Raw genomic sequence first — 26,377 nt, forward strand, 5'->3', positions numbered from 1 at the left:
CAAAAATAGTTTAATTATTTTTACCCTTTTTTCGTATTTTTCTTGAAAACCTCTGCAACTCCACACCTGAAGTGAAACCTTGTTTTTCCATGTGGAAATAACTAAGAGAATAATGGTAAGCGTAGAAACAAGTAATTGCGTAGTCTCTGTCGACGGTGACGCCGACCCACTTGAATCTTTTTCTCAACTATGCTTTTGACATTTTTAGATAAGAAGTATATTGATTTTTCAAATTGAAGAAAATGTGATCAGTTAAAACAAATTGAAGAAATTACGAGAACTAAAAGAAATTGGCCGAGAAAATTTAGTTAAAATTCAAAATTTGCTAGGTAACGATGATCAAAGAGAGAAGGTTTAAAGAATAGAAAGCTTAAACCAATAGAAAAAAACTCAATCATACAGCGTTAGTACGTCCCACACGTATAAAACCATTATGTCGAAAGCGTGAACAATGCATTAGCTTATTAATTAAGTACGGAAATAACTTTTAAAATTAAAAAATTAGTCGTTTGACTTTAATAGCATCTTAAATAATTGATTAAATTAATAAATACAAAATATAAAATTGATAGAAAAAAATTCAATGAATTATTTATATTTTAGTATAGATTAAGATTTCATACCAACTTGGTTTTTGCTCAACAGTCGGAGAACGAAACAGAAAAAATTATTCCATTGTTCAAGCTTGAAATGGATTATTTTTCCAGGAAAGATAATCAGTTAGTGTTACAGATAATGCTGCAGCAAAAAAAAAAAGTTACACGAGAGCAGACCATGAGGCTGGCATTTCGCAGCACAACAGAATGCGATATTATCCTCTTTTCTTTTGGTTTGGTCAAAATCTTGGTAAACAGCAACCATCTCATAGTTCATCCTGCAAATAATGTTTGGAATTTAGTTTGGTACGATAGAAACGAAAATGTTCTGCATACACAGTCGATTTGCTATACCGACCATAGATGAAAATGGGAGGAGAAGAAAGCAACAAAAGAATGTATCCTTACGTGGTAATCATCCAGGTAATCCCGAGGATCACGCTGCAAAATAAGTAAATTGATAATCAGGATGAAACCTTCATTTGCTGAAGCAGCAAATAATCAATTTAAAATCACAAAAAAAAAAAAAAACTATCAGCTACGCTTTTCATATGTAAACTCTGAATCATATGTACTAAGGGCCTGTGATTGTTTTAATGAGATTGACATATGAAATAATCAATTCTTTGTTGCTGCTCCTAATCCGATTCTTTGATAACCACTTATCTAATTATCTCAAAAGCTCTAATAACTAATATTTTAAGTGATCAATTATTTGGATGTGTGGTGGGTTTCGTTGTGGTGTAATTGGTGAGCCTAAAAGGCTCAAGTGTATGTGATTTTTTGGACTCAAGGAACTAAAGTTCTTATAACCTGTGAAAAATGCGATAATGCCTTTCAACAGGAGTGCCGGGTGACTTCTAAACATGATGTTACGTTTTTCCTATGTTTGCTTATTTTAGGCAAATCTAAGCAACTAAAACAGCTCCGTTGATTTAATATTTTCTACCCGTCGTCCTTAATGGCCAAAATAAGCTTGATCTAGAGCTGGGCAATTAATATATGTGCAAGATAACTTCAAACCAGTATTGAGAACACTTTTTATATAATATTTAGAGCGAAATGAACCAATTTCTATCAAGGCAATTAACTAATATTGCACTCCAAAGCAGAAACAGTAAATTATTCATATGACTACAAGTTCAGAGAAAGAGATAGAAATGTTATTAAGGTACAATACCCTTCTACGGCGAGCCCTGTCCCCATAACGGCTGTCCCTCTCTCTTCTCCTCCTTTCACTCTCCTCTCTCGCTCTTTTGGCTTCCTACGAATCAGAATTCCCTTTTACTTCAGAAACTGTTCAGAAAAAAGATTACTGTCGATATCAAATTGCAACATGGCCTACAATCCTCTAGCTAGTTACCTCTTCTTCCCGTGCTTTTTTCTCTTTTTCAGCTTCCTCAAGAGCCTCTTTTTCAGCCTGAAATTTAAATACACGTTAAAGTGTTAACCATAAGCACCTTCATCATTGAAGCTGCAAATTGACACCTTCCGCCTTCCCCCCACCCATCCCAAATGAAAAAAAAAGAGCAATAACTCACCTCCCTATGGTTAGCAAGATAATCTTCTACAACTTCTCTGGCATATTGTGGATCATCACAAACCAAAATGTTATCATATACAGAACCAGCCTTTACCTGTAGTGATCAACATATTAACATGAAAATGAAAATGTATGCATATCAAGCACAATCAAGATAAAAACTGCTATATAAATCAAGACTGCTCTGTCTGATTCAACTTAGAGCTAAATCTTCGTTAAGAAAGAAGAATGAACATATGCAAACAGGTAAAACCTAGTTCCACAAAAGCTTAACAAATGGAAAAAAAGAAACAAAAAATCAGTTGATTGGCACCAATAGAATGCCATGTTACAGAATTACCAGCTTGGGACAACCAGAACCATTTGATTCTCGATTGAGTTTATTTTGTAGCCTCACTGATTATACATTTTATTTATTATTTTCTTTTTTTCTGAGCAACATACCGGCCTAGCTTAAAGTGTTAAAAAACTACTTTAATAACATGTACATTCTGTTAAATAATAAAACTGAACCAAAATTTCCACAATCGAAGCTAATAGGAAATGACCCAATTTATTATTTGACATGTTTCCTCACATACAAGCTTGCAAGGTTGAATGTGTAGATCAAGCAGAGGCCTACCCTAGCTTATGCTGAAATTATTCAACAAAACTTGGGCAGCAGTTAGGATTCGAAAAATAGAAATCTAGACTTATACATTTTCTTTAAATAATCTTGCTTTGATACTTAAATAATAGAATTAAACCACAATTTTCCTAAACCTTAAAATAATAATAGCAGACTCAATCTTCTTCTCATAAATTAACATGTTCTACCTCTACAAATTGAATGTGTTGTTGATTCACTATGGATATAGCAAACACTTTTAAATTTAGATAGAAATAACAGTCTGATGAAAATTAAATTCAAGTGGCAACTGTTGGAACGATGTTAACCAGAAACTAAATATCAGATCTTCGATGACTAATCAAATTTTGAAAAAGAACAAAAGAAATGAATCCGTACCTGCCAAACCTCAATGCCCACATATTTTATTGGCTTCAACACATATATATCAGGATCATCTTCAAACTCTGAGGAAGGGAAAAAAAAGTAGTCTTTATCAACTAGAGTTTAAGCTAAATCTTATTGTCAATGCCCCAGAGAGAGATTGAATCTCCATTAGAAACTAAGAGAGACAAAAGCATGAATGGCTAGCTTATTGTTAAAAAGGGGGGAAACCTGGAAAGGACACATTTCTTCAACTACACCTTTTTTCTTTTCAAAATTTTAGAACCCTTGCCTCCAAAAACATTTTCTACTATCATATATGCAACTATAACTTCATGCAACAGAAATATACCTGGGTTGTCGATCCATGGAGTCCTCCACTTACCCTTGTAGTTGGGGTTCTTGATTTTCTGTGGCAACAACAAATTTGTTTAAAACTAGAAGATGCAAGAAAGTATTTGGTTTTAGATATTTATTGCTAGCTTGAAATCACCTTTCGCTTCCACGGTCCTTTATATGCTGGATTTGGTATTTTAGGTGGCTTCCATACACCATCTTCTTCCTCATCCCAATTATCAGGCTATTCAAAGAAAAAGTTGTAGTGTCAAAAATCTAGTCATATGGATAAATAGCCACTATATAACGATGGTATTTTCTTATAAACTAGTTGGTTATCACTCTCTTAAGGACAAAACAAATAATGCAGAATTACGATTTGGCATAGCTGCCTTTTTTCGAAAAAAAAAGAACGATTTGGCATAGCTCCCACATCATGGATAATTGATTGCATAATAAGGACTTCAATGAAACAAATTTAGAAGAGGAGAGAAAATTTGCAAGTGCAAGCTGAAAAAGCAAAGATACACATGATCTCCCAAAAGCATAAAATCATAGACAATGTAAAAATCCCAAACTTAATATTATTAACTGCTTCATGAACGACGAACCTCTTTAGCCTTTGGATCAGGAATTTCTGCCGGAATCAAATCATACCCCTAAAACATCAAGGCAGGAAAAGAAAAAGCCTGTAATTGATATGAAAATTCACATATCAATGCATCACTAATCATCGCTATAAAACAGAAGGAACACAATACCTTAGGTTTTACATCATTCGGATCCTCAATGTATTCTCTGTCATCCCAGTCTGCTGGCTGTGAAAAGAATGCCAGTCAGTTATATACTTTATTAAGAGAAAAGAAAGGTAAGATGAGCAGTGACTTTACATAAAATTGTGTTATTACTTAATTTGCTTGGCGAGATGGATGGTGAATTTATGTGATGATGCAATAGTCTTTTATGTCTCAAAATAAATGGTTTTTCAGAATTTAGATTTCTCAAGATCAATGATGGAAGTATTAACAATCAATTGCAAGGTCACACATGTCCTAGAGAATGCTTTACAAAATCAGAGCCCAAAGTCACACCTTTTTCGCTTTCAAATCCTTGATTTTACGTGGAGGAAGTATATCCCAATCTGAATACATGCTTCCAAAGTCCATTTCTCTATTATCAACTAGGACAGTATAAGACGCATCCGGCCGAAGAATGAACGTGTAAAAATGAACTAATTTGTCAGTTTCACATTGTAGATCTTTCTTGATTGGATAATTTTGTCCCTGATAGGAAAGTATAACATGGAGCTTCTTTGTCTGTGAACCACATATATCTGGTCCAAACATCAAACTGCATTGAAAGAAAAGAGGTCAAAAGAAGTTGGGAAGTATACTCAGGTGCATTTTAAGGAAAATTAGCAAGAGAATGTTTTATACTGGCATTCTATACCTAAAGCAAGAGGATTTTATGAGATGAGATTCAATAAGCAAGAAGTAATCCTAACAGATGCATAAACAAAAGCATCTATACATTTCTTTCTACATTCCAGAGGCCTTTCAATACAAAGTCCATTTATGTCAACTTTTATGTTTCAAATCTTTGCTGCCCCTACATTTCCGGGTCAGCTTTATCACATAAAGGGAAGGCCAACATGCTGCTAATGGTGAAACACACCAGGTGCTAGACACATTTTACATCCTTCTGCGTGCTAATCTACCAAATGGTGTGATTTGTTACATCCAAATGAATAATCTTAGGCCAACACTAACTAAACAGATGTCTTACTCCACTACTTTTAGATGTAGAATTCACAAGAATACATATGGCATTGATGGATCACAAACCTGTAAGGAGTATCACCACCAAATTTCTTTTGGTTAACATAACCAGAAAGGAGCTTAATATAACCACCACCACATTCAATGTCTTGTTCAATCTTAATAGAATACTGGACCACCAGAATCCTATTCTTGTTGCTGAACTCTGGTATCTTTGCAGATATAGCATAGTGCTTAGCATCATTATAAGTCTGAATACCTGAAAACTCATGTTTCGTCAGTACATGTTTTATGACAGATGCAATTTGATAAGACATTAATTGGCTGAGACTCCCATAGCTTATGAATAATAACTGAAACCCACAAACCAAGACAATGCAACCTCTCGTTCAGCCAAATTTATCAGCTGTAATCTTAAGCATGACGTAACTATGGTCAATGAATGTTCAAACATGGAGAAACCTCTAACTTCACCAAAATATTAGATCTTAACAAGCTACTTTTTCTTATGTGCCTCCATCTCAAATTTTCAGAAGTAATAAATACTTTCCAAAGAAACACAACCACCAAGACTGGAAACGTCATTTTTTTGCTGAAGATTGAAAATCAGCTGAGAGTAGCCCAGGAAGACATCAATTTGAACAATGTATAAATAAATTATCTAGGGTACACTTTTGTGGAATGAATCTGCTATTTATATGATAAACTGCAAAGGCCACAACGCCCCACCATCAAACCCAAACAGTATTTGGACTGAGTAAAAGCACATGCGCAGAACGTGCAAAAGAAGAGGAAGAAAACGTGCAGAAAATGAGGAAGAAAACGTGCAGAAAATGTTAGCTGGAATCAGCTCAATCTTATCTTCAAGCTTATCTTTATTTTGAATTCTTTTCCCTAGTTTATCGGTAGATTCAATTAGATATTTTATGTATTTAAACACTCATTTGCAGCAGTAAGAGACATCGAAAATTTGCAAACAAATTGTGATTCTTCTCACCCAAGAGATAAAATTTTCTTATCAAATTAAACATGCTTCTAATTGGGACTTATCAATTGGTATCAGAGTCATGACCACCAGCAAAGAAATGATTGAAAACCTGGAAAACTGTGTGGGCAGAATGCAGGACCATCTCAGCCGAATGGAGGTTGGCCTGATCGACCACATGATTCAGCTCAAACATACCGTACGACGACTCGTTGACTCCCTGATGCTCAATAGGGAGGGTGCTAGCAGCAACACCACTGACCGTCCCGGGCAATCGCATCCGCCTCGCAAAGAAGTTCCTGAGCGGATTGAAGGGGGCCGACCGATGTTCGGTTCCAAAATCACAAAGTTGGACTTTTCCACCTTCGACAGAGACAACCTGACTGAATGGTGTAACCTAGCCGAGCAATCCTTTGACTTCCAAAACATCGCCAACGACCAGAAGGTCTCCTTAGCCTCCTTTCATCTAACGGGAGAAGCCAACCAATGGTGGCAGTGGCTTCGCCACACATATAGAGAAGAGAAAGAGGTCACGTGAGCTATCTTTTAGGAGGTGCTTTGGGCCCGGTTGGGGCCGACGGAGTGCGAAGACTTTGATGAGGCCCTATCCCGTGTGAGGCAGTTCGACCCATTACGTGAATACCAAAAGGAGTTTGAGAAGTAGGGCAATCGAGTGGAGGGCTGGACCCAGAAAGCGCTGGTGGGCACTTTCATCGGCGGGCTTAAGCCCGAAATCACAGAAGGTATCCGCATGTTCAGGCCCAAAACACTGAAAGAGGCCACTAGCCTAGCCCGCATGAGGGAGGAACAACTAAACCAGCAGAAGAGGCTGATCCGGGTTCCTCGAAACCCAATCAGTCCACTAGAAACCCTAGCTGCTACAAACGTTCCACCCCGACGACTCTCTTGGAACGAGGCAATACGTCGCCGAGCGCAAGGTTTGTGCTACCCTTGTGACGAGAAGTTCACCACAGGCCACCGGTGGAAACGACCGCAACTCCTGTTCCTCGAAGGCAGGAACGAAGAAGACAAAGAGGAAACAAGGCTTGAGGAACCAGAAATCTCCCTCCATACCCTCACGGGGCGGTCGACTCCAAAAACTATGAAGGTCTGTGCCACCATTCATAAACAAGAATCCATTGCCCTCATCAACAGCGGGTCAACTCACAACTTCATCAGTGAGCGAGTCGCCAACTCTCTGCAGCTCCCAGTGGTGTCGCCTTCCTAGTTAAGATCGCAAATGGCGACCCGATGAGATGCCGAGGCCGCTTTGAGGATATCCCGGTGCTACTGAACGGTATTCCCTTCCGACTTACTCTCTTTGCTTTATCAACAGCGGGTCGACTCACAACTTCATCAGTGAGCGACTCGCCAACTCTCTGCAGCTCCTAGTGGTGCCGCCTTCCTAGTTAAGGTCGCAAATGGTGACCCGATGAGATGCCGAGGCCGCTTTGAGGATATACCGGTGCTACTAAACGATATTTCCTTCCGACTTACTCTCTTTGCTTTACCACTAATCAGGATGGATTCGGTTCTAGGCATACAATGGCTGGAAAACTTGGGTCCGGTTTGTTATGATTGGATAGCCGAGACAATGGAGTTCACCAAAGACCGCTAGCTCCACCGTTTGCAGAGCATGCAGACTAAACCAATACAACCCACTTCCAGCAACACCATGGCTAGAGAACTCAGCAGACGACCCTCTTTGTTTGCCCTCTACGTGAAGACCATCGTCTCCAAAGATCGTCGTCTCCACCACACCCACTGCCAAAGTCAAGCCTGATATGCAAGCTGTTTTGGATGAATTACAAGCAATCTTACGCACACCTGATTCATTACCACCAGCCAGAAAAATTGACCACCACATCCACCTCTACGAAGGGGCTGAACCGGTGAATGGACCGCCCATATCGGTACGCCTACTTCCAGAAGGCTGAGATAGAGAAACTGGTGGGTGCAATGGCTAAGACTGGGCTCATACAACACAGCACCAACCCCTTTTCATCCCAGGTATTGCTAGTACGGAAGAAAGATGGCATCTGGCGATTCTCCACCAAATATAAGGCTCTCAACGTGGTCACCATCAAAGATCGCTTCCCTATCCCAACCGTGGATGACATGCTCGACGAGTTACATGGTGCCGCTTTTTCACTAAATTGGATCTCACAACTGGGTACCACCAAGTCAAAGTATACCCCTCTGATGTGTACAAGATGGTCTTCCGAACTCACAGTGGCCATTATGAATATTTGGTGATGTCCTTCGGCCTATGCAACGCCCCCTCCACATTTCAAGCTCTCATGAACGACATGTTCCGACTATTCCTCCGTAAATTTGTTCTAGTATTTTTTGATGATATTTTGGTTTACAGTACTACTTGGACCCTCCACCTTGATCATGTGAGACAGGTACTAGAAGTCTTAAAACAAAATCAATTCTTTCTCAAGCTAAAGAAGTGTGAGTTTGGGCTACAACAGATTGAATATCTGGGGCACACTGTCACTTCTGGCGGAGTAAAAGTTGATCAGAAAAAGATTCAGGCTATGATCCACTGGCCTCCACCAAGCAACACCACCGAACTCAAAGGCTGCTTAGGAGGTACTATAGAAAGTTTGTGTGGAATAATGGTTACCCAAACCACTGACCAACCTGTTAAAGAAAGGGAAATTTGAATGGACATCAGAAGCAGGGGAAGCATTTGAGAACTTGAAGAAAGCTATGACCACCACACCAACTTTGGCTTTACCCAACTTCAATGAGCCATTTACCATTGAAACAGATGCTTCAGGAGAGGGAATTGGGGCTGCCCTCACTCAAGATGGAAAACCCATAGCCTACATGAGCAGGGCCCTCAGAATATCAAAGCAGTCTTGGTCCGTCTATGCAAAAGAAATGTTAGCAATAGTCGTGGTTGTACACTCTGGAGACCCTACCTCCTTGGCCATAAATTTTTTATCAAGACAGATCAGATCAGTCTCAAGTATTTTCTATGGCAAGGCATCATTACCCCAAAACAACAGAAATGGATGTCCAAGCTCTTCGGTATGATTATGAGATTCTCTACAAATCAGGAAAAAAAAACTTTGCTGCAGATGCCCTCCCTCGTAAAGAAGGAAGTCCCATCTTGCATCACCTATCCGCTCCTCACTGTAATATATGGGACAACATTCAAAAGGCAGCACTCGAGCATCCTTATATGCAGAAACCTAAGAAACTAGCCTCCGACAACCCAAGGCAATCATACACCGAGAAAAATGGGCTGGTCTACTATAAACATCGGGTAGTGGTACCCCCAGATACCGAGATTAGTCAACAGTAACAACAAGAATTTCATAACTCTCTATTAAGAGGTCATTCAGGTGTACTTAGAACTTACAAACGCCTAGCCCAACAATTTTACTGGCCCGTAATGCGCAAAACAGTTCATCAGTATGTATCGGCCTGTGACACATGCCAAATGACAAAAGTGGAAATTCTCTCCCCTGTACGTCTTCTTCAACCTCTTGCCAATTCCATGTCAAGTATGAGATGACATCACCATGAATTTTATTGAAGGACTCCCCCCTTCCAATAGGAGTACTGTCATATTTGTGGTAGTTGACCACCTCAATCAGTCGGCTCATTTTGTTGCTTTATCTCATCCGTTCTCAGCCAAGACTGTAGCCGAAAGATTTGTGTACAGTGTAGTAAAATTGCATGGCATGCCGAGATCTATTGTAAGCGACCGGGACCCAGTATTTATTAGTCATTTCTGGCAAGAGTTCTTCAAACTCTTAGGAACCAGCTAAAGATGAGCTCATCTTATCAGCTGCAAATAAATGGGCAATCCGAAGTAGTCAACTGGTGTCTAGAACAATACTTACGCTGCTTTAGTCACCAACAACCTCACAAATGGAGCACAATACTTACATGGGCAGAATTTTGGTACAATATTACCTACCACTCAACCATTGGCATGTCCCCATTTCAGGCTCTTTACGGTCGGCCACCACCAGTCATTCCCAAGTACCAACCAGGTGCAACCTCTGTTGACGAAGTTGATGTTCAGTTAACTGTTGGAGATGAGCTACTCAGACAACTCAGGGACAATCTGCAAACAGCATAAAACAAAATGCAACAGTTCTCCAAAGCCAAGAGATGCGATGTTCAATTTAAGCAAGGGGATTAGGTATTTCTTAAGCTACAACCCCATAGACAGCAATCAACCTTCAAGTGGGCTTTTCAAAAATTGGTTTGTCGCTTCTATGAATCCTACAAAATCATACAAAAGATCGGACCAGTTGTATACAAACTACAACTACCTTCCGAACCCAGTCTTCCATGTTTCCGTGCTCAAAAAGAAAATAGGAGACTCCCCCAGTTGGCCGGATGCACTACCAGCAATGACAGATGAAGGGGACCTCATTTTACAGCCAGATGCCATCCTTGATGCCCATTGGACAAAGCACGGCTCCCGCATTATAGAAGAAAACTTGGTCTAATGGAAACAACTGCCAAGAGAAGATGCAACATGGGAAAATGCTGAAGCACTGCAAGAACACTTTGGCGACCTAAACCTTGAGGACAAGGTTCCCAAAAAAAGGGGAGGTAATGATAAACCGCAAAGGCCACAATGCTCCATCATCAAACCCAAACGGTATTTGAACTGAGTAAAAGCACATGTGCAGAACGTGCAAAAGAAGACGAAGAAAACGTGCAGAAAATGTTAGCCCGAATCAGCTCAATCTTATCTTCAAGCTTATCTTTATTTTCGAATTCTTTTCCCTAGTTTATCGGTAGATTCAGTTAGAAATTTTATGTATTTAAACACTCATTTGCAGCAATAAAAGGCATCGAAAATTTGCAAACAAATTATAGTTCTTCTCACCCAAACGAGAAAATTTTCTTATCAAATTAAACAAGCTTATGATTGGGACCTATCATTATACTTCATAGCATTATACAAAAGATAGAGTACAAGTCATTAGAAATTCGAGTCCTGATAAATTCTATGTACATGTGTGTGCGAGTAATACAGAAAAAGCATGTTTTTTTTTCCAGTGAAACCACACCAAGAAACTTAATTTTCACATTCTAGTCTTTTTTTTTTTTGTGCAAATCAACAAATACATCAAAACTCGTAACCAGAAAAATGAACAGATATCTACTTAGAAGAAACACCCAAAAAAATTAAAGAAAGACCTTTGTCATCAGTTTTGCAAATCAACAAATAAGAATAAACTGATAACCATAAAAAGGAACAGACACTTGAAAGAAACACCCAAAAAAAAAAAGAAAAAAGCAAGAAAGACCTTTATCATCAGGATCTGCAGACCATTTCCCAGATGTGTGCTTAAAGGTACCCGCTTTTCCCTCGCTCCTTTTCCAATCTGATAACACCCAACGGCTCTTCCATCCATCTATTCAATGCATCAATAAAGACATTACTAAATAAAGATACACCAGAACAACAATTAACAGAAGCAAATTGCTAACGTTTTAAGAAACAGGTACTAATTATACGGTTCTGTTTATAAATCAGAAAATGCCAGTATCCGGAACAGAACTCCTAGTTTGATAATCACAGTTTTATAAAAAGAGACTCTGGAAGCTTTCTTTCCTAGAAGCAACTTAAATCCTACTTCCTACGGAAACAACAAAATCCAAAAATCACCACTGTTTTCCGTTCTTACCAAAGAAAAACACGTCACATACCAAGCGTCAAAAAATAATTCACGATCGAAATAGAATCACACCACTTATTCTCACTATTCTCAAGAGAAAATGGCAAAAAGAAAACCACAAGAGAATACAGTACGGAAAGAGTAGCTAGATAGCAGTAACATCACTTGCTTCTTACACTTTTTTCACCTCCGATTCGCTCTTCAAAGAAGATTTCACAGGAAGTGAAGCTAAAGCGAGAAAGGAGACTTATGAGTTGAAAAAAAAAACAGAAGACCTCGAGAGATCGATCCACAAACATCACACAACAAAAAATCACAATAAAAAAACATAATCACACAGGTTATTCTCTGCTGGTTAGCGAAGAAAATGTAAGAAACAACAAGAGAACATCATAAAGAAAGAGTAACTAGATAGCAGTAACAACACTTATGGCTTTCGCATTTGCTATACCTTCGACTTGCTCTTCGAAGAAAATTTCACAGGAAGTGAGAAAGGAGACTTATGAATGAAAGAAAAAAAAAGAAATAAAACACAAAACCTTGAAAGATTGATTCACAAACATCACACAACAATAACTCGCAATCAAAAAACACATAATCACACAGGTTATTCAACGCTTGATAGTGAAGAAAATGTAAGAAACCAGAAGATAACACCATAAACAAAGAGTAACTAAGGTAGCAGTAACAACACTTATGGCTTTCATATTTGCTTTACCTTCGAATCGCTCCTCGAAGAAAATTTCAGAAGAGGCGAAGTTAGAGAGAGACAGAAGAGTTAGTAGAAGAAAACACAGAAGCTTGAGAGGTTGAAGAAGGTTTAGCTCCTCTCTTTCCCCTTTCATTTCCATTTACAGGAAGAGACCATAAAAGCAAAGACTTCAATTACTTCCTTGCGTTGTCCCAGTAGACTGCAGCTTGTCACTACACTTTGCCATTAAATAGAACCGATAAATCTTTGGGTGAATCCGAAATCCCTAATCTACCCCTATTATTGTTTTTAATTACAATAATAAATATTGAGATAAATAATTTTTTGTCTCACAATTTAATATTATGTATTTATTTTATTATTTATTTAATTATAGATTTTTATAATTTATCTTTTAGAACTCAAAACATGTATATAAATATTGTTTAAAAACCAAAAATTATAGGGAAATAATGACAAATAATATGTAAAAATACTAAATATATAATAAAATAAAATACATAATTTTTATTATAATAATATTAGAAATACAAGAAGTAAAACTGACTTTTTTATTTTTATATACATTTTCAAGATAAAAATAAAACAATTAAAAAATTAAAATTATAACTTTACGATAATAATATAATAAATTATAGAATTGAGAATATGAAATTTTAAAAAGAAAAATGTGTATATAAATTTATTCTATAAATAGCTATTTAAAAATTTTAATTTTTATATAAAATAAAATATAAAAAAAGTTATGTATAGATTAATTTTAAAAAATAAAACATTAACTATAATTATTAAAAAAAATATCGTAATTTTTTATATAATTTATCTAATTAATAGATTATGTACTAAATAAATAGAAAATACGATTAATAGGTCTTCTTGACCGGAGACTTCGGCTTGTCGTGGCTCTTGGCCCAGAAGGACCAGAAGTCAACGGTTGGATTTTCACGGTGGCAAAGTGGTAATTATGAGGATAAGTAGTGGTATTTTATTAGCCAATTGCGATTTTCGGGCCTTTCCAACCCTGACAGCACTTCTTCTACGGTTGAAAAAAAACGCGTGAAATGGGACGAGGACTCGGGATGAGTCAACTCGGTCATTGATGTTCCACTATCTTAATTTCATTATTATTTTATTTTTATATAAAAAATAGTGTTAGTATTGAAATTTACACGGTTTAATTTCAAATTTTAATTAGATTGATTAATCTAATTAAACTTGATTTGAACAAAAAAAAATTGAATCAGTTTATACATTAATCTGAAATTAATTATGTTTTATTTAAAAATTAAACTAAATTAAACTTCAAATTAGATAAAATAGGGTAATTAATAACTAATTAAAAAGGAGGTGAAAATAATGGAGATAGTGAAACTCGTTTATTTTCTACCATGGTGAAGTTCTATTCTTTTATTTAAAATAATAAAAAAAATAAAAATTTTAGTCATATATATCACCTTAAATCAATATAAATCAAACAAATCCAAATCGATATGTATAATATTAGTAATATTATACATATATTATAGAATATATCTTACAGCTTTTGACATTCTGCAATTCCAACCATGAAAAAAAAAAAAAGATCTGAAATTTCCTCCTCCACCTAAGAGATTTCCAAGATGTAAACCAGCAGAAAATCTATGATTTCTCAACAAATATAATATGATAAATATCCATGTTGGATTTTCTTTTCTTTCTTGGCTGTTTGGATAACAAGAAAATGATCACCTTCTTCACAACAAATTCTTTCCTCTGCTAATCAAAAGGCTATATCTATACCCGAAACCAACCCATGTAGGATTTATGTACAGAAAATAAATTACCCAGCTCCTGCAACCACTTGGTGATCACAGGGCTGCTACGCCACGGCGAAAGGATGCCTGCAACAAAAATATAACGAGAATATCATATTTTATTTTAACAGGCCAAACAGGATCAGATCACTTTTTTGCTTTGGTCTCGACTGGTCGGAGACGTGGTGAGGACTGTGATCCACCACCAAGTGCAGCAGCAGCAGATTCAACATGTGTAAGGAGATATTCATATATCTTTTTCCTCAACCTGTCAATCGTCTCTACTGGAACACGGGATGTTTCTCCCTCCTCCTTGCTTAACCCAATCTCATCTAGCCACGCATTCACACTCTTGAGCTGAGTCAACATCCCAGCTATCTGACCATTATCCGCTAATGCTGAGGTGTCTACCTCAGCATCCAAGAATTTCTCCACAAATTCCAAAAACCAATCTTGGGACTCCATTCGCAACATTTCCGACAACTCAACAGCTTCCTCAAGCCCACTTCCTCTTACCCACTCCTGTGGAGGCTGAGCCTGTGCCTTTTGACTGGCTATGGGACCATCCCCTCCTGCTTTCCGAAGAATTCCTTGTGCCACAAGCTTAGAACCAACTGCTGGACGGGTTTTTGGTTTTGACGAAGAATTCTTGACAGAATTTTCAAGGACTAAGATAGGTTGATTTCCATGAAGAGACTTTTGAGCTTGTGCAGGAGCAGAAGCACGAACCAAACTTGACGTAGGATCTTTGCTAAACACAGAGAAGGATGATAGGTTGGTTGCCAGGGCGGCTTGGACCCAAGATGCAGCAAATTTTCGTCTCTCTGATGCGACCTTCAATGCTTCCTCCAATGGACTTTCTTCGTGATCCGGGGATGAGCCAACCTGAATTACTTTAGATAAAGAATCAGCAATAACTCCAGCATTGTTCAAACTTGCATGGAGAGCCAAGAACTGATCAACTGCTGGCCGTGGATCATCTTCCTTGGCAGAGGAAGTTAGCTCGGAATACATGCTGCAGAAAGAATATCAACACAAAATTAAATGAAGGAAAGAAAAACCATAGACACACGTGAATTGCTGCTAATTGATGATTACTGAGTATTTATTACAATGTTCATGAAGTTTTTTCATGTATTTGTAGATGCTACAATTCTTATTTTTCACCATCTAGCTGCAGAACATATGATCCTCTTCGGTTAAACAAAATGATAAGAAAAATAAATGTCTGGCAGTGACAGTTAAGCACCACTACATTGAAATCACCAACTTCCTAACTGCTGTTGACTATACTAATTTTGTCGGAGCTGAATCCAGCCCAGCATACTTGGAATGTTCCTAAGATTCTCTTCATTCTATATTTGACCTCCTTTGTCACCTAGACTCTCCAACCTTCAAATGTAACCTTCTCCGTCACAAAGTAGCTTAAATGAGAAGTTCCATCCCAAATTGAATTTTGTTCTGGACTCAACCTATATGGGATTTGTAAACAATGATACAAGTCGAGAACATTATCTTACATTCGTTCCTAAATCCAGTTGATGTCATATAGAGACTTGATTCACCAGAAACTGAATGCATATCTTAGAACATGAACTTACAATTTACAATTTTTGTTGAAAATGATCCCAATCCAAATTTGAATGCGTATAAGACCAGCTCACAGAAGCCAGTTCAGCATCGATAAATTGGAAGAGCAAAGGGGCAAGTAGATGCAAGTGACTCGAAACAAAATCTAAGGCGCATTAGTTTCAAGATTGAATTTTAATGACCTTTGCCCCCATTTTCACTATGATCTCTAACCTTGAGATTCTAGCTGGCCAACAGCCAAAATCAGAAGCACAATTAATAAGTTATAACTCGGCATCTTCCCGGTGTAGCATCTTATGGTTAGATTGCTACGCTACTGAACCATAGCATTAAATATAAAGGAGAAGCTATAAATAATTAAAAATGAAAGAACCAAGAAAACAAGGAATGAAATAATTGCTGACGACTTGTTTACCAAAAAAGTAAGGACAAAAGTTACTGAAAGTACTCCAAAAAATCATACAACCAGTTTATTGCGTATTAAAAACTGCTTACCCAAAAAAACTCCCTTCAAAATCTAGAATTGAACCCAATTGACACTTAAATTTGGTACTGCCAGCTCTTCATCTGTTTTTAAGTCCATTAATTTTCTAGTCAAACATTTCCTTGTTACTAATTAATCATATTCTTCCATAATCAACATGTTTCTTGATCTAATCAGCACCAATGCCTATGTAAAGCACAACCACAATCGACCGTTACTATATTCCTAAATGGACTAAATGATCCATGAGATTAATAACTGGAGCTTGATCTACTTAAAACCGATTTCTTATCATGCAAAATATAACAAGAAACTAACGGAGAACCACAATCAATCAAGTTACTTAATAAACCACAATGCAGAGATTGGCTGACAGAACAATCTCAAGCAAAAGTAAATAATGCATATTGGTGCTTCCAGGAGGGTATGGGTGGAAGCATATGGGTGTTAGGTGGAAGGGTATGGATGTTAGGAGGAAGCAAGCGGAGCTAATTCTGCTTACTATCTTTTCGGTTGTGTGGAAAGAAAGGAACAAAAGGATGTTTGATGGGATTGATGATGTTAATGGTTTTGACTTACGCAAGAATAGATAGTTTCGGACCCTTAGTTTTTTGTTGTTGGGTCATCCTCTTTATTCTTTAGAGAATTTGGGAAATCTTATTGACACTTTGATTTAATTGAAAAATTTTTGTAAATAGACGAGCACCTACTTGGTGCTAATATTAATATATACTATACACTTTTTATTTTTAAAAAATGCATACTAGTGCTTCCTTTATGCCCAACATTTTATCTAACTGTCATTAGTACCACTTCTCATTTACTTATAGATACTAACAGAACCAATTGTTTACATGTCGAATTTCACTAATTTAAGGGCATAAAGCTCAGATCATGCTGATAAGCCAAGCAATAAGTTTGGTAGCAACCAACTTGATTTTTCTCCATTCCTCTAATCAATTCATCATAATTGAAAACACCAATGTTCTCACCTGTTAGAACTTTCAGAACTATAAGTTTCTTGAGTAAAGAGTCTTTTGAAAGCTGTAGGTGTAGGTGTAAACAGAAGTTTTACAGATTAAACTTATTTTGGATTTATTCAATTACACACATTTCTGGACAGCTCTAAGAGAGGGGTAAATAGTCAATTTTGAAAGAACTTATTGTCAACCTCTTTCAAATATGAATCTATTTGATTCAGAAGAGAAGAACTTGCATCAGTATCTCAATTTCAATTCAAACATGAGTTTGATTCACACTCAATGATTTGAGAAATATTTACCATCCGAAAATAGGAAAAAAGAGAGTCTTTGTCAAAAGAAATGTGTTGAAAAAAGACAAATGGATAGAACCTTCCAACGAGATAGTGCTTTTTCAACTCTCTCAAAATAGAATCTAGTCCAAACATAAATGTCATGGTTCCTTACTTCAACAGGATACAAATATCTCAATTTGATATTTTTAGATACTTTTTCAGATCTATTGTCTAAATCAATCATTTGAGCAAGCTAACAGTAACACCTGATATTAAACTTTTACCCTAATAAAATAACTATCATAATCTTGAATATCAACCTATTAATCATTCCCACTAACTGAAACAAAAGTAACATATTTGCTTCCAATACCTTTTCTATGTTTATATTTATTTGCTGGTTTCTGTTTCAGCTTACATTAAAATTTTCTGTGGCTTTATACCTTAAGCATCGAATTAAGCTCTCTGACGCAGCAGCCTCTTGCATAGCCTCAACAGCCGCAGCTTGTGCTGCATCTCTGTGCTTCATAACTTCCTGCAATAACAAGTGTAAGAAAAACCTATTGAGCAAAGCGAGGAACTGTGGAACCTGATATTCAACATCAAGAATGATTGGTCTAATGCTGATCATCCCTCTAAAAAGAAAATTCATAGCCACAAAGACTACTATATAAAACACACATCACGAGATAATGGATGTTTAACTGAGATTCCAACCTAAGGATGATGACCTCAATGAAAAAAGCAAATGCTTGAAAGCATGCATTTAGTTGAATGCTTCAACCTTAAAGCCAACAACCTGATACTAGGGTTATATGATTTCTTTTTTAAAATAAAAATAAAAAAGTACAGTATACATAACAAATTAGTGGCACCAGGGGGAGCCACCCATTTACAAAATATTTACAGCTATATTAGTGTATTTATGACATTCCCAAAATCTTCCATCTTATATTATATCATGACTCAAATCAAAGACCAAAAATAGTGTATCCATTTATCCTTAATTTTAAACATCTCTCCTTCAATCCCCTCAAACATCCTTCTATTTCTCTCTTTCAAAACCGCCCAAAATAGGGTTATATGATTTCATAATACAAAGGAATGCTCAACAAGAGGCTAGCTATTCTTTCCCAAGATTAGTTGGTCTTCCTTCTTTCTTTACTTTTATTTTTTTTTCTCCTATTGAGCATATCTAGTCCTTCTTTATTTTTGTCATTCTTCATTCTTCCTTTTCAATCAGATTTCTTCCTCTATTAAAAAAAAAAGTTATTTCAGACTTTGAACCCAATCCTTTCTGGGGTTTTCCTGAGACGGGTACTACTTTGGCTCAAGTTGAATTCTTATCTGTCAATGAAACTATAATCTATCACTGATATGCTAAAACAAAATCAAGAGCACGAAATGAACAATTAGGTAGCAGAAGAATCATTTCACATTTTCATAAATAATACTTTTTTAAAAATTCTAAAAACTTGTCAAGTCTGCTCCTTTTAGAGTGACGGTACTTGCCATGGCTAATGGAATGAACTAAATGACCACAATAATTCAACAGGAGAATCATCAAAAATAATTTCAACTAGTCAAGTCTGTCGAGAAAGGACTAGCTCATAAAAATCCAGGATATGTATAAGAAAGCTTATACCTTTCCAAGCTTTGCAAGAGATGATGGAAGTGACGCCCACTGAATGCTTCCATCCGTCAGCCTTCGACTGTTTATTGGAACCTTAACCAAGTTCCCTGGAACTCCATTACTAGTCAATTCTCCTGATAATTTTTTTATCGGAGAAATTCTTAGCTTATTTGACTTCTCTTGATCATCCAGAGTTCCATTTGCAGTGACTTTTTTGGTGAATGTCTGAACCCTATTTTCCTCTTTTGATAACTTTGAAGACATCGGGATCTTCTCGTCTTTAGGTGGCAGCCTCTCACTTGATGTACTTTTCCTAGGAGCCTGGTAGATAGAATTTCATAACAAAAAGATAAATGCACCATAACTTTTCAAGATGTTCTGGTACTTAACTTAAATCAAGAGAATATGCAAGGTCAATTCAGACATAATTGAAGTGCAGGACTGCATCCTAATCGATAGAACTACTCATCTTATTTTACATATATAAAGAGAACCAATAAAAATGATGAGACTTACAGATGTACTCCGAGCTTCAGTCTTTGACTCATATTTCGGGGTCCTCAGTTTCAAGTTATCCCGGCTCTTCACTTCAATATTCCCTTCCCAGCTCTTTCTCAGAGCCTTTGCCCCTAGCTCAAATCCCTGAACAATATTCTTTATGACAGGCATCTTTTTCCTGATCGGACTCTCCCCTCGAACAGAACTTGCCTTTTCCACTGAACCCAATTTAGGCGTACCCGTTTCCATTCCTTTAATCTTCCCCTGTTGCTTAATCCCATTTGCAAACTTCTCAAAAGAAGTAGGCAAAGAATAACAACTCGTGGGAGAAGACGGAATTGACCTAGAACTCAATGATTTCAATCTCCCCAAAGATTCCTTCTTCAATTCCAAACTCAATGCTTGTTTCGATAGCTGAGACTTCGATCTAGTTAAACCCGCTGTCTTCTTATCCAAATGATCTTCCTTACTCCCACCATTTGACCTAGAACCCACCAATTTCTCCTTTTCTCCAACGCTACCATTGCCCAACACAACTTTGGCAGGTGATTTAAGTTTCTCCCCATGCTTTGAACTATTAGTAATCTTTCCACTACCATTAATGCCATTGAGGAACCCTAGTGAGTGAGTTGCCACAATATCCTCAGGGTTTCCTACACAAGGATGCCGGCCAGGGACCGGTCGGACCCCTCGAAGAATAGGGACCGGTGAAGCTGATTCTAACCTATCCACATGTATAAACTGACCTAATTGGATCTTATCACTAAGAATTAAATCATCATGTTCATCAGGTAAAGATACATATGTGGCATGTGATGAATCTGATACCTTGAGGTAAAACCCTTGGTTAGGGAATAGTTCACCTCCAGCAAGCGCAGGGACTATACTTACAACCTGTAATAGAGACGACCGGTGCTCGCCAGATACTTTAACATCAGTGTTCATATGCTGCAAAAGCTTGAGAAGCACGCCTGGGACAAGATTCGCCATTGATGCAGACCTTCAAAATATTGCATCCCTGTACCAAACTTCCATATTAAAATACCAAAGATCTTCCCGTCGAAAATAAAAGTTTTTTTTTTTTTTCCCAATACCCAGATTGAGAAACACGTTTTTCCAAACTGGGTCCTTCTTGAAAATGAAGATTGGGTGGTGTTCAGAGAACGGGGGGAAATGGGTTTTATTGGGTAATGGAGAACGCAACGTTTCGGATTCAGATCAGTGAGCGTGTTACAGCTTCTGGCTCTAATAATGAGAAACCGAAACAAAATAGATGAGATTTATTTCTGTATTAAAAAAGGAAAAAAAAAAAAAAAGAAGAGCGTTTGACAGTTTTGGTAGTCTGAAAGTAATAATGGTGTACAGCTAGGAAAATCCGAAGGAAACTGCCACTAAAATTTTCTCACAACCCAAACAAGGAAAACGACTAAAATCGATAAAAATTAAGAATCTTTGACAGTTAACATAAACGAGAAAGAAAACCCAGAAGGAAAAATCAAAACCCAGTTTCCTAAAATCAAAAACTGTTCCACTTGAAGATGTTAAAATTATTTTGACTTGGGATTAAAACAACAGAGTGGAGAAGCTTCTCTGTTCAGAAAATGATAAAAGAGAGAAAAACAAATTCTTAGAGATGAAGCTAAGTGACCTGTAACTGCAATGTAGAATAATTGAAGCCAGGCCTATTGCATGATTGAACGGACCAGAGGAGGAAGATAGATAGGTGTCAGGATCTGACACACACACGCAACAGACAAATCCGCCATTAGAAAAAGAAAGAAAGGAAAAAAAAAAAATTGAAGCTGACTCCTTTGGGTTTGATTGAGTTTGAGTTCCAGATAAAGGAAAATCACAAGGAGAGTACGAGGGAGAGAGAGAGAGAGAGAGAAAGCTTTTCACTTGTTTGTCAATGGAAAATCAGAATACTCAGAGGGAAAAAAAAAATTTGGGTCTGAATTCTGAAAGAATTTTCTCTCACAAGAAACTGAAGAGGGAATCCTGAATCCTGAATCCTGAATACTGACAGAAAAATTTAATTCTTTTCAAAAATTTTATAACCGGAAGTTATTATCTATTCACGAACATGAAAATCCATTTACTGCTGGTAAACCAAGATTGACATCCAAGTCAAACCTTTTAGCCAAGTTCATCTGATTTTTTTCAAAAAAAAAAAAATCAAACTTGAATGGTTTGAAGAGCACAAAACTGAATTTTAACATATAAAAAACGATTAATCCTGACAGTTAAAAAGAATTAGAGAATATATTGGTATTTAAAAACAAATAATTTATTATATGAGTGAATTATTTTGTATTTTATATGGGTATAAGCAAGCAAATGGATGCATGTGGAGGGTAATGGGGGTTGTTTGGAATAAGGTAATGGTGTGTCGGCTACCTGAAAAAGGTGTCACATCCCCAAGATAATTGAATTTATTTAATTTATTTATTTTATTCTTTTGTTTTTTTTTATGGTTTAATTTATTTTTTGACAAGTAATTATTTATTTTTGCTTCAAATTTTTTTTTTGGGTAATATATATATATATATATATATATTTGTCAAAGTGAGTGCTTGAAAATAATGAATTATCAAACATGTGGAGATTATTAGAAAATGGGCCCTTTTGTTTTTTGCTTTCAATTTTTTTGGCACCTAATAAATAAGTACATTAAATTAAAAGTGTAAAAAAGAAGAAAAAAAAAACAAGTTTCATAGTTTGAAAGTACAAAAATATTTTTTAGCTTGATTTATTGGGATTCTTTTAAAAACTATAATATACATATATATATATATATATACTTTTAAAAACTATTCTCTTTCTATTTTTCCTAAATATATATTACATGATATGTAAAATTTTGTTGGGTAAAAAAATATTTTATTTAACAAATTTTATAAATTTTACTACAAGTAAACATTTTTTAAAAAATATTTGTTGATGTGAAATTATACAAACTATAAATAAATAATTTTTTTTTAATTATAATTGACGTGAAATAAAAAAAAATTATTTGTAAAATCAAAAATTTTAATTTTTTTAAAAAAAAAATTGATTATTTTTTAATATAACTAATTTGTTAATATGATACAATAAATAATTATAATAAAATAATAATTTAAGTAATTTTACTTAAAATATAATGTTGAAGTAATTATGGATATTCATAACTTGAAATTTTGATAGTTGGGAGTTTTTAGATTTATAGATATCATAAAGAAGATATGAGGGAAAGTTACTTAATGCTATATATATATATATATATATATATATATATATAAGTACATGCATTGGTGTTACTCAATGGTCCCAAGTGCATGCATTTTCTTAGAAAGCACATCAAGGAAACAAAATAAGCTAAAAGTGAAAGGTAATTATAAGTTGTCAAGTCAACTTCAATATTATATATATATATATATATACACACACAAATATATATATATGTATATACAATTCAATTATTATTTCTTAAAGTTAAATAAAAATATTTTTTGGATCAAATTTTTTATGTATTAATATCAAATTTTGAAAACTAATTTAATAATTTACTATAAAAAATAAAGTCATGTAATTAAGATGGTGAACACACTTTTTATGACAATATTTAATTACCTTGTTTGAGATATATATGTATATATATATATATATATATATTAGCTTTATGAGGTTATAATTAACATTTTGACTCAATTAAATTAGATTAAGCAATGTAATCTAAGTAATAAACCAAACATGCTAGTAATTCAAATTAAAAACCTTAAGAAGATAAAATTTTCAGCCTAATTGCTTCCTAAAATTACATATTATATTTATTTATTACATGTATGTAAGCGCACATACAAACATATATTACATGTGTATGTAAAGCGAAGGTACAAAGTAATGCATGATGCTACCTCTATTGTTTACATAACCAATATCTAATGATCTTCAACACTTCTAATGTCGTCTAAAAGTTACATGACAATTGTATACATTACTATATATATACATACATACATGCATAAAGAAGAAACTAAACGATGGTATAAATTACCATCATTATTATACACATGGCAATTGTATACATTACTTTTTTAATCCTTTATAATCATTCCAACTAATAAAATCTAACTCTAATAAAATATTTACATTAAAAAAGTAAAAAAATTAATTTAACTTGGTCTTATAATTTCAATAATATATTTATAAATTAAATTAATTATTATAAACTGAATAACTGTCAACTCATAATATATATATATATATATAATTATACACTACTCAACAATTAATTCTAATGCATACCACATTAGATTCATGCATGAATGATAATTAGGATAAAGCATGTGATGAGAGTTTGATTACTAATGTGAGAGTGAAAGTGTGAAATCAAAAATGTGTATTTGACAAATTACCCATTTTTTGTTTGGTTAAAAAAAAATATTTTTGAAGCTTTGTGGATGTAATATTCATATATATATATATATATGTCAAAAATGTGTCTTTGACAAATTACCCATTTTTTGTTTGGTTAAAAAAAATATTTTTGAAGCTTTGTGGATGTAATATTCAAATATATATATATATATATATATATATATGTCAAAAATGTGTCTTTGACAAATTACCCATTTTTTGTTTGGTTAAAAAAAATATTTTTGAAGCTTTGTGGATGTAATATTCAAATATATATATATATATATATATATATTGTTTTTTTTTGGTGATGTTAGAAAAAACATATATATATATATTTAGAAACATATTTTATATGTAAATATTTTAAAAATTAGGTTGTGATTGATAACCCAATAATATTTTGATTGGAAAGTGTTTCACATAATTATAACATAGAATAAAGTTACTTCATTAATATAAATATTTATAGTAGCATTAAAGTAGGTGTTTTTAATTAAAAATAAATAAAATAAAGAATTGTTGTAACTATTTTGCCAAGTTAAAGATTATAAAAGCAACAAATGAAGGTTGGTATAAATTAAATTATTATTACTCATGTATTTTATAAAATAAAATTGAAGTGATTATTAAAATCCCAAGTTAAATTTATTTTATGTAAATCTTAGTTTTTTTTATTATGTTATATTAATTATTAAAAGTATATTATTATTATATAATTTTAAATGTTTTAGCATTGAATTTTACCACATTCATCTTTAAAAGCAACACATGCCTTTGAATCTCCTTTAAAAATTATATAAAAACATACAAAACAAAAGCAATGGAGATTGAATTATATAAAACCAAACCAACAATATTTAAATACATATTAAATGAAAAGAAAAAAATATTAGATTCTCGTCCATTTATTAAAAAAATAAATTAAAAAAAAAATATTAGGAAATTTCAATCTTAATTAGGAAGCTTTTATGATTGTTTTATTTTTTTTATAGAGGTCTCTATAAATTTAAAATATATATTTTAATTATTTTTATTGAATATAATTTAAAATAACGAAGAATAATAATTTACAAATTATTTTAGTATGTATAGCCTATGAGTTCATTTTGATATTATTGATCCATATGCAAATCGAAGGTGTTTTACATGTGTGCATAATTTTTATTTTTAAATAGTAAATTATACTTATATATCTACATATATATATATATATATGACATTTGAGAATTAATGTAACGGCCTCAGAAATTAAAAAGAAAATGCATATAAAAAATTTAAGTGCAGAAGCGAAATAAAAGATTATGGTTAATATCCCTTACACAATTTAAGTATGAGTATTATATTTTACATGTAGGCATAATTTTTATTTTTAAATAATAAATTATACTTATATATCTACATATATACATATATGTATGACACTTGGGAATTAAAGTTCCAATACAATATAAAAATGTTAAGGGAGAATAAATTTTTATTATATTTTAACCCCTACTAGTATTTATTTTATAAACTTTTTATTATTAGTTTCATTATGTATATTTTTATGATTATATAAGTATGTGGGGAAAATAAAAATAATTATTTGAGAAAACAACAAAAATAAATGTCAAGAAGACAAAAAATTTGATACCTTTCTATGTCGTGTAAGTTATTATAGAAATAGAAACTATTAAATAAAATTAAAGAAATAAATTTCAAAATTATTATTACATATAAATAATTGGGTTTTGATATAGTTATAATATCACAATCTATCAATTCATTTCTATAGTTATTATTTAATTAAATTAAGTATTAAATGAATTATCTCTAAATTTTAAATTAAGTGCACTAAAAGTGTTTAACCCCCTTTTTTTAATTAATTTTTTACTATAAAAAATAATATATATGTATATATTTATATACATTTTTTATCAATTAAACTAATATCTAATAATTTTACAAATTGATCAATATAAATATACGGGCATTTTTCTCTAAAAACAATGCTTTATTAAATTCAGTCTATTCACATTAAAAAAATTAAATATATACATATATATATATATATGTACGTATCCATAATGATATTTAAAAAAAAAAAAAGCTATGTAAAAGAAAAAAAGAAAAGGAAAAA

The 26,377-nt window shown here is 34.1% G+C and overlaps 2 protein-coding genes across 3 annotated transcripts; both read right to left on the reverse strand.

The window, feature by feature from the left end:
- Positions 1-655: 655 nt before the first annotated feature.
- Positions 656-12,822, reverse strand: CRT3 (calreticulin 3). 2 transcript variants are annotated; one of them, XM_022051151.2, is made up of 14 exons: positions 12,611-12,822; positions 11,521-11,628; positions 5,311-5,503; positions 4,558-4,816; positions 4,228-4,284; positions 4,078-4,125; positions 3,624-3,710; positions 3,483-3,540; positions 3,146-3,213; positions 2,138-2,233; positions 1,960-2,016; positions 1,777-1,860; positions 1,005-1,037; positions 656-874 (listed from the first exon to the last, which is right to left on the reverse strand). In XM_022051151.2, the coding sequence occupies exons 1-14, from the start codon at positions 12,741-12,743 to the stop codon at positions 863-865; spliced, it is 1,293 nt and encodes a 430-aa protein (XP_021906843.1). In that variant the 5' UTR covers positions 12,744-12,822; the 3' UTR covers positions 656-862. The 2 variants fall into 2 exon arrangements, with proteins under 2 accessions (XP_021906843.1, XP_088075644.1); XM_088219518.1 differs by lacking the exons at positions 656-874; positions 1,005-1,037 and having other exon boundaries at positions 1,821-1,892.
- Positions 12,823-14,226: 1,404 nt separating this feature from the next.
- Positions 14,227-22,045, reverse strand: LOC110821354 (GPI-anchored adhesin-like protein, putative (DUF936)). The gene is made up of 4 exons (XM_088219749.1): positions 19,876-22,045; positions 19,372-19,680; positions 18,170-18,261; positions 14,227-15,412 (listed from the first exon to the last, which is right to left on the reverse strand). Exons 1-4 carry the CDS (start codon positions 20,845-20,847, stop codon positions 14,545-14,547), a joined length of 2,241 nt encoding a protein of 746 aa, XP_088075875.1. The 5' UTR covers positions 20,848-22,045; the 3' UTR covers positions 14,227-14,544.
- Positions 22,046-26,377: the final 4,332 nt, after the last annotated feature.

Source organism: Carica papaya, chromosome 5, assembly GCF_054855325.1.
Source record: "Carica papaya isolate Zhongbai chromosome 5, ASM5485532v1, whole genome shotgun sequence".
NCBI lineage: Eukaryota > Viridiplantae > Streptophyta > Magnoliopsida > Brassicales > Caricaceae > Carica > Carica papaya.

What these genes read in the sequence shown, in the direction of transcription:
- LOC110821354 (XM_088219749.1), bottom strand. Translation starts at nt 20,847, where the DNA reads ATGGCGAATCTTGTCCCAGGCGTGCTTCTCAAGCTTTTGCAGCATATG. An exon ending in CTGAAGCTCGGAGTACATCT is followed by an intron (nt 19,681 to 19,875) that starts GTAAGTCTCATC and finishes TCTATCTACCAG; the next exon opens with GCTCCTAGGAAAAGTACATC. An exon ending in CTCTTGCAAAGCTTGGAAAG is followed by an intron (nt 18,262 to 19,371) that starts GTATAAGCTTTC and finishes TTGTTATTGCAG; the next exon opens with GAAGTTATGAAGCACAGAGA.
- CRT3 (XM_022051151.2), bottom strand. Translation starts at nt 12,743, where the DNA reads ATGGAAATGAAAGGGGAAAGAGAGGAGCTAAACCTTCTTCAACCTCTC. An exon ending in CGAATGATGTAAAACCTAAG is followed by an intron (nt 4,126 to 4,227) that starts GTATTGTGTTCC and finishes TTGATGTTTTAG; the next exon opens with GGGTATGATTTGATTCCGGC. An exon ending in TGGGCATTGAGGTTTGGCAG is followed by an intron (nt 2,234 to 3,145) that starts GTACGGATTCAT and finishes TGATCACTACAG; the next exon opens with GTAAAGGCTGGTTCTGTATA.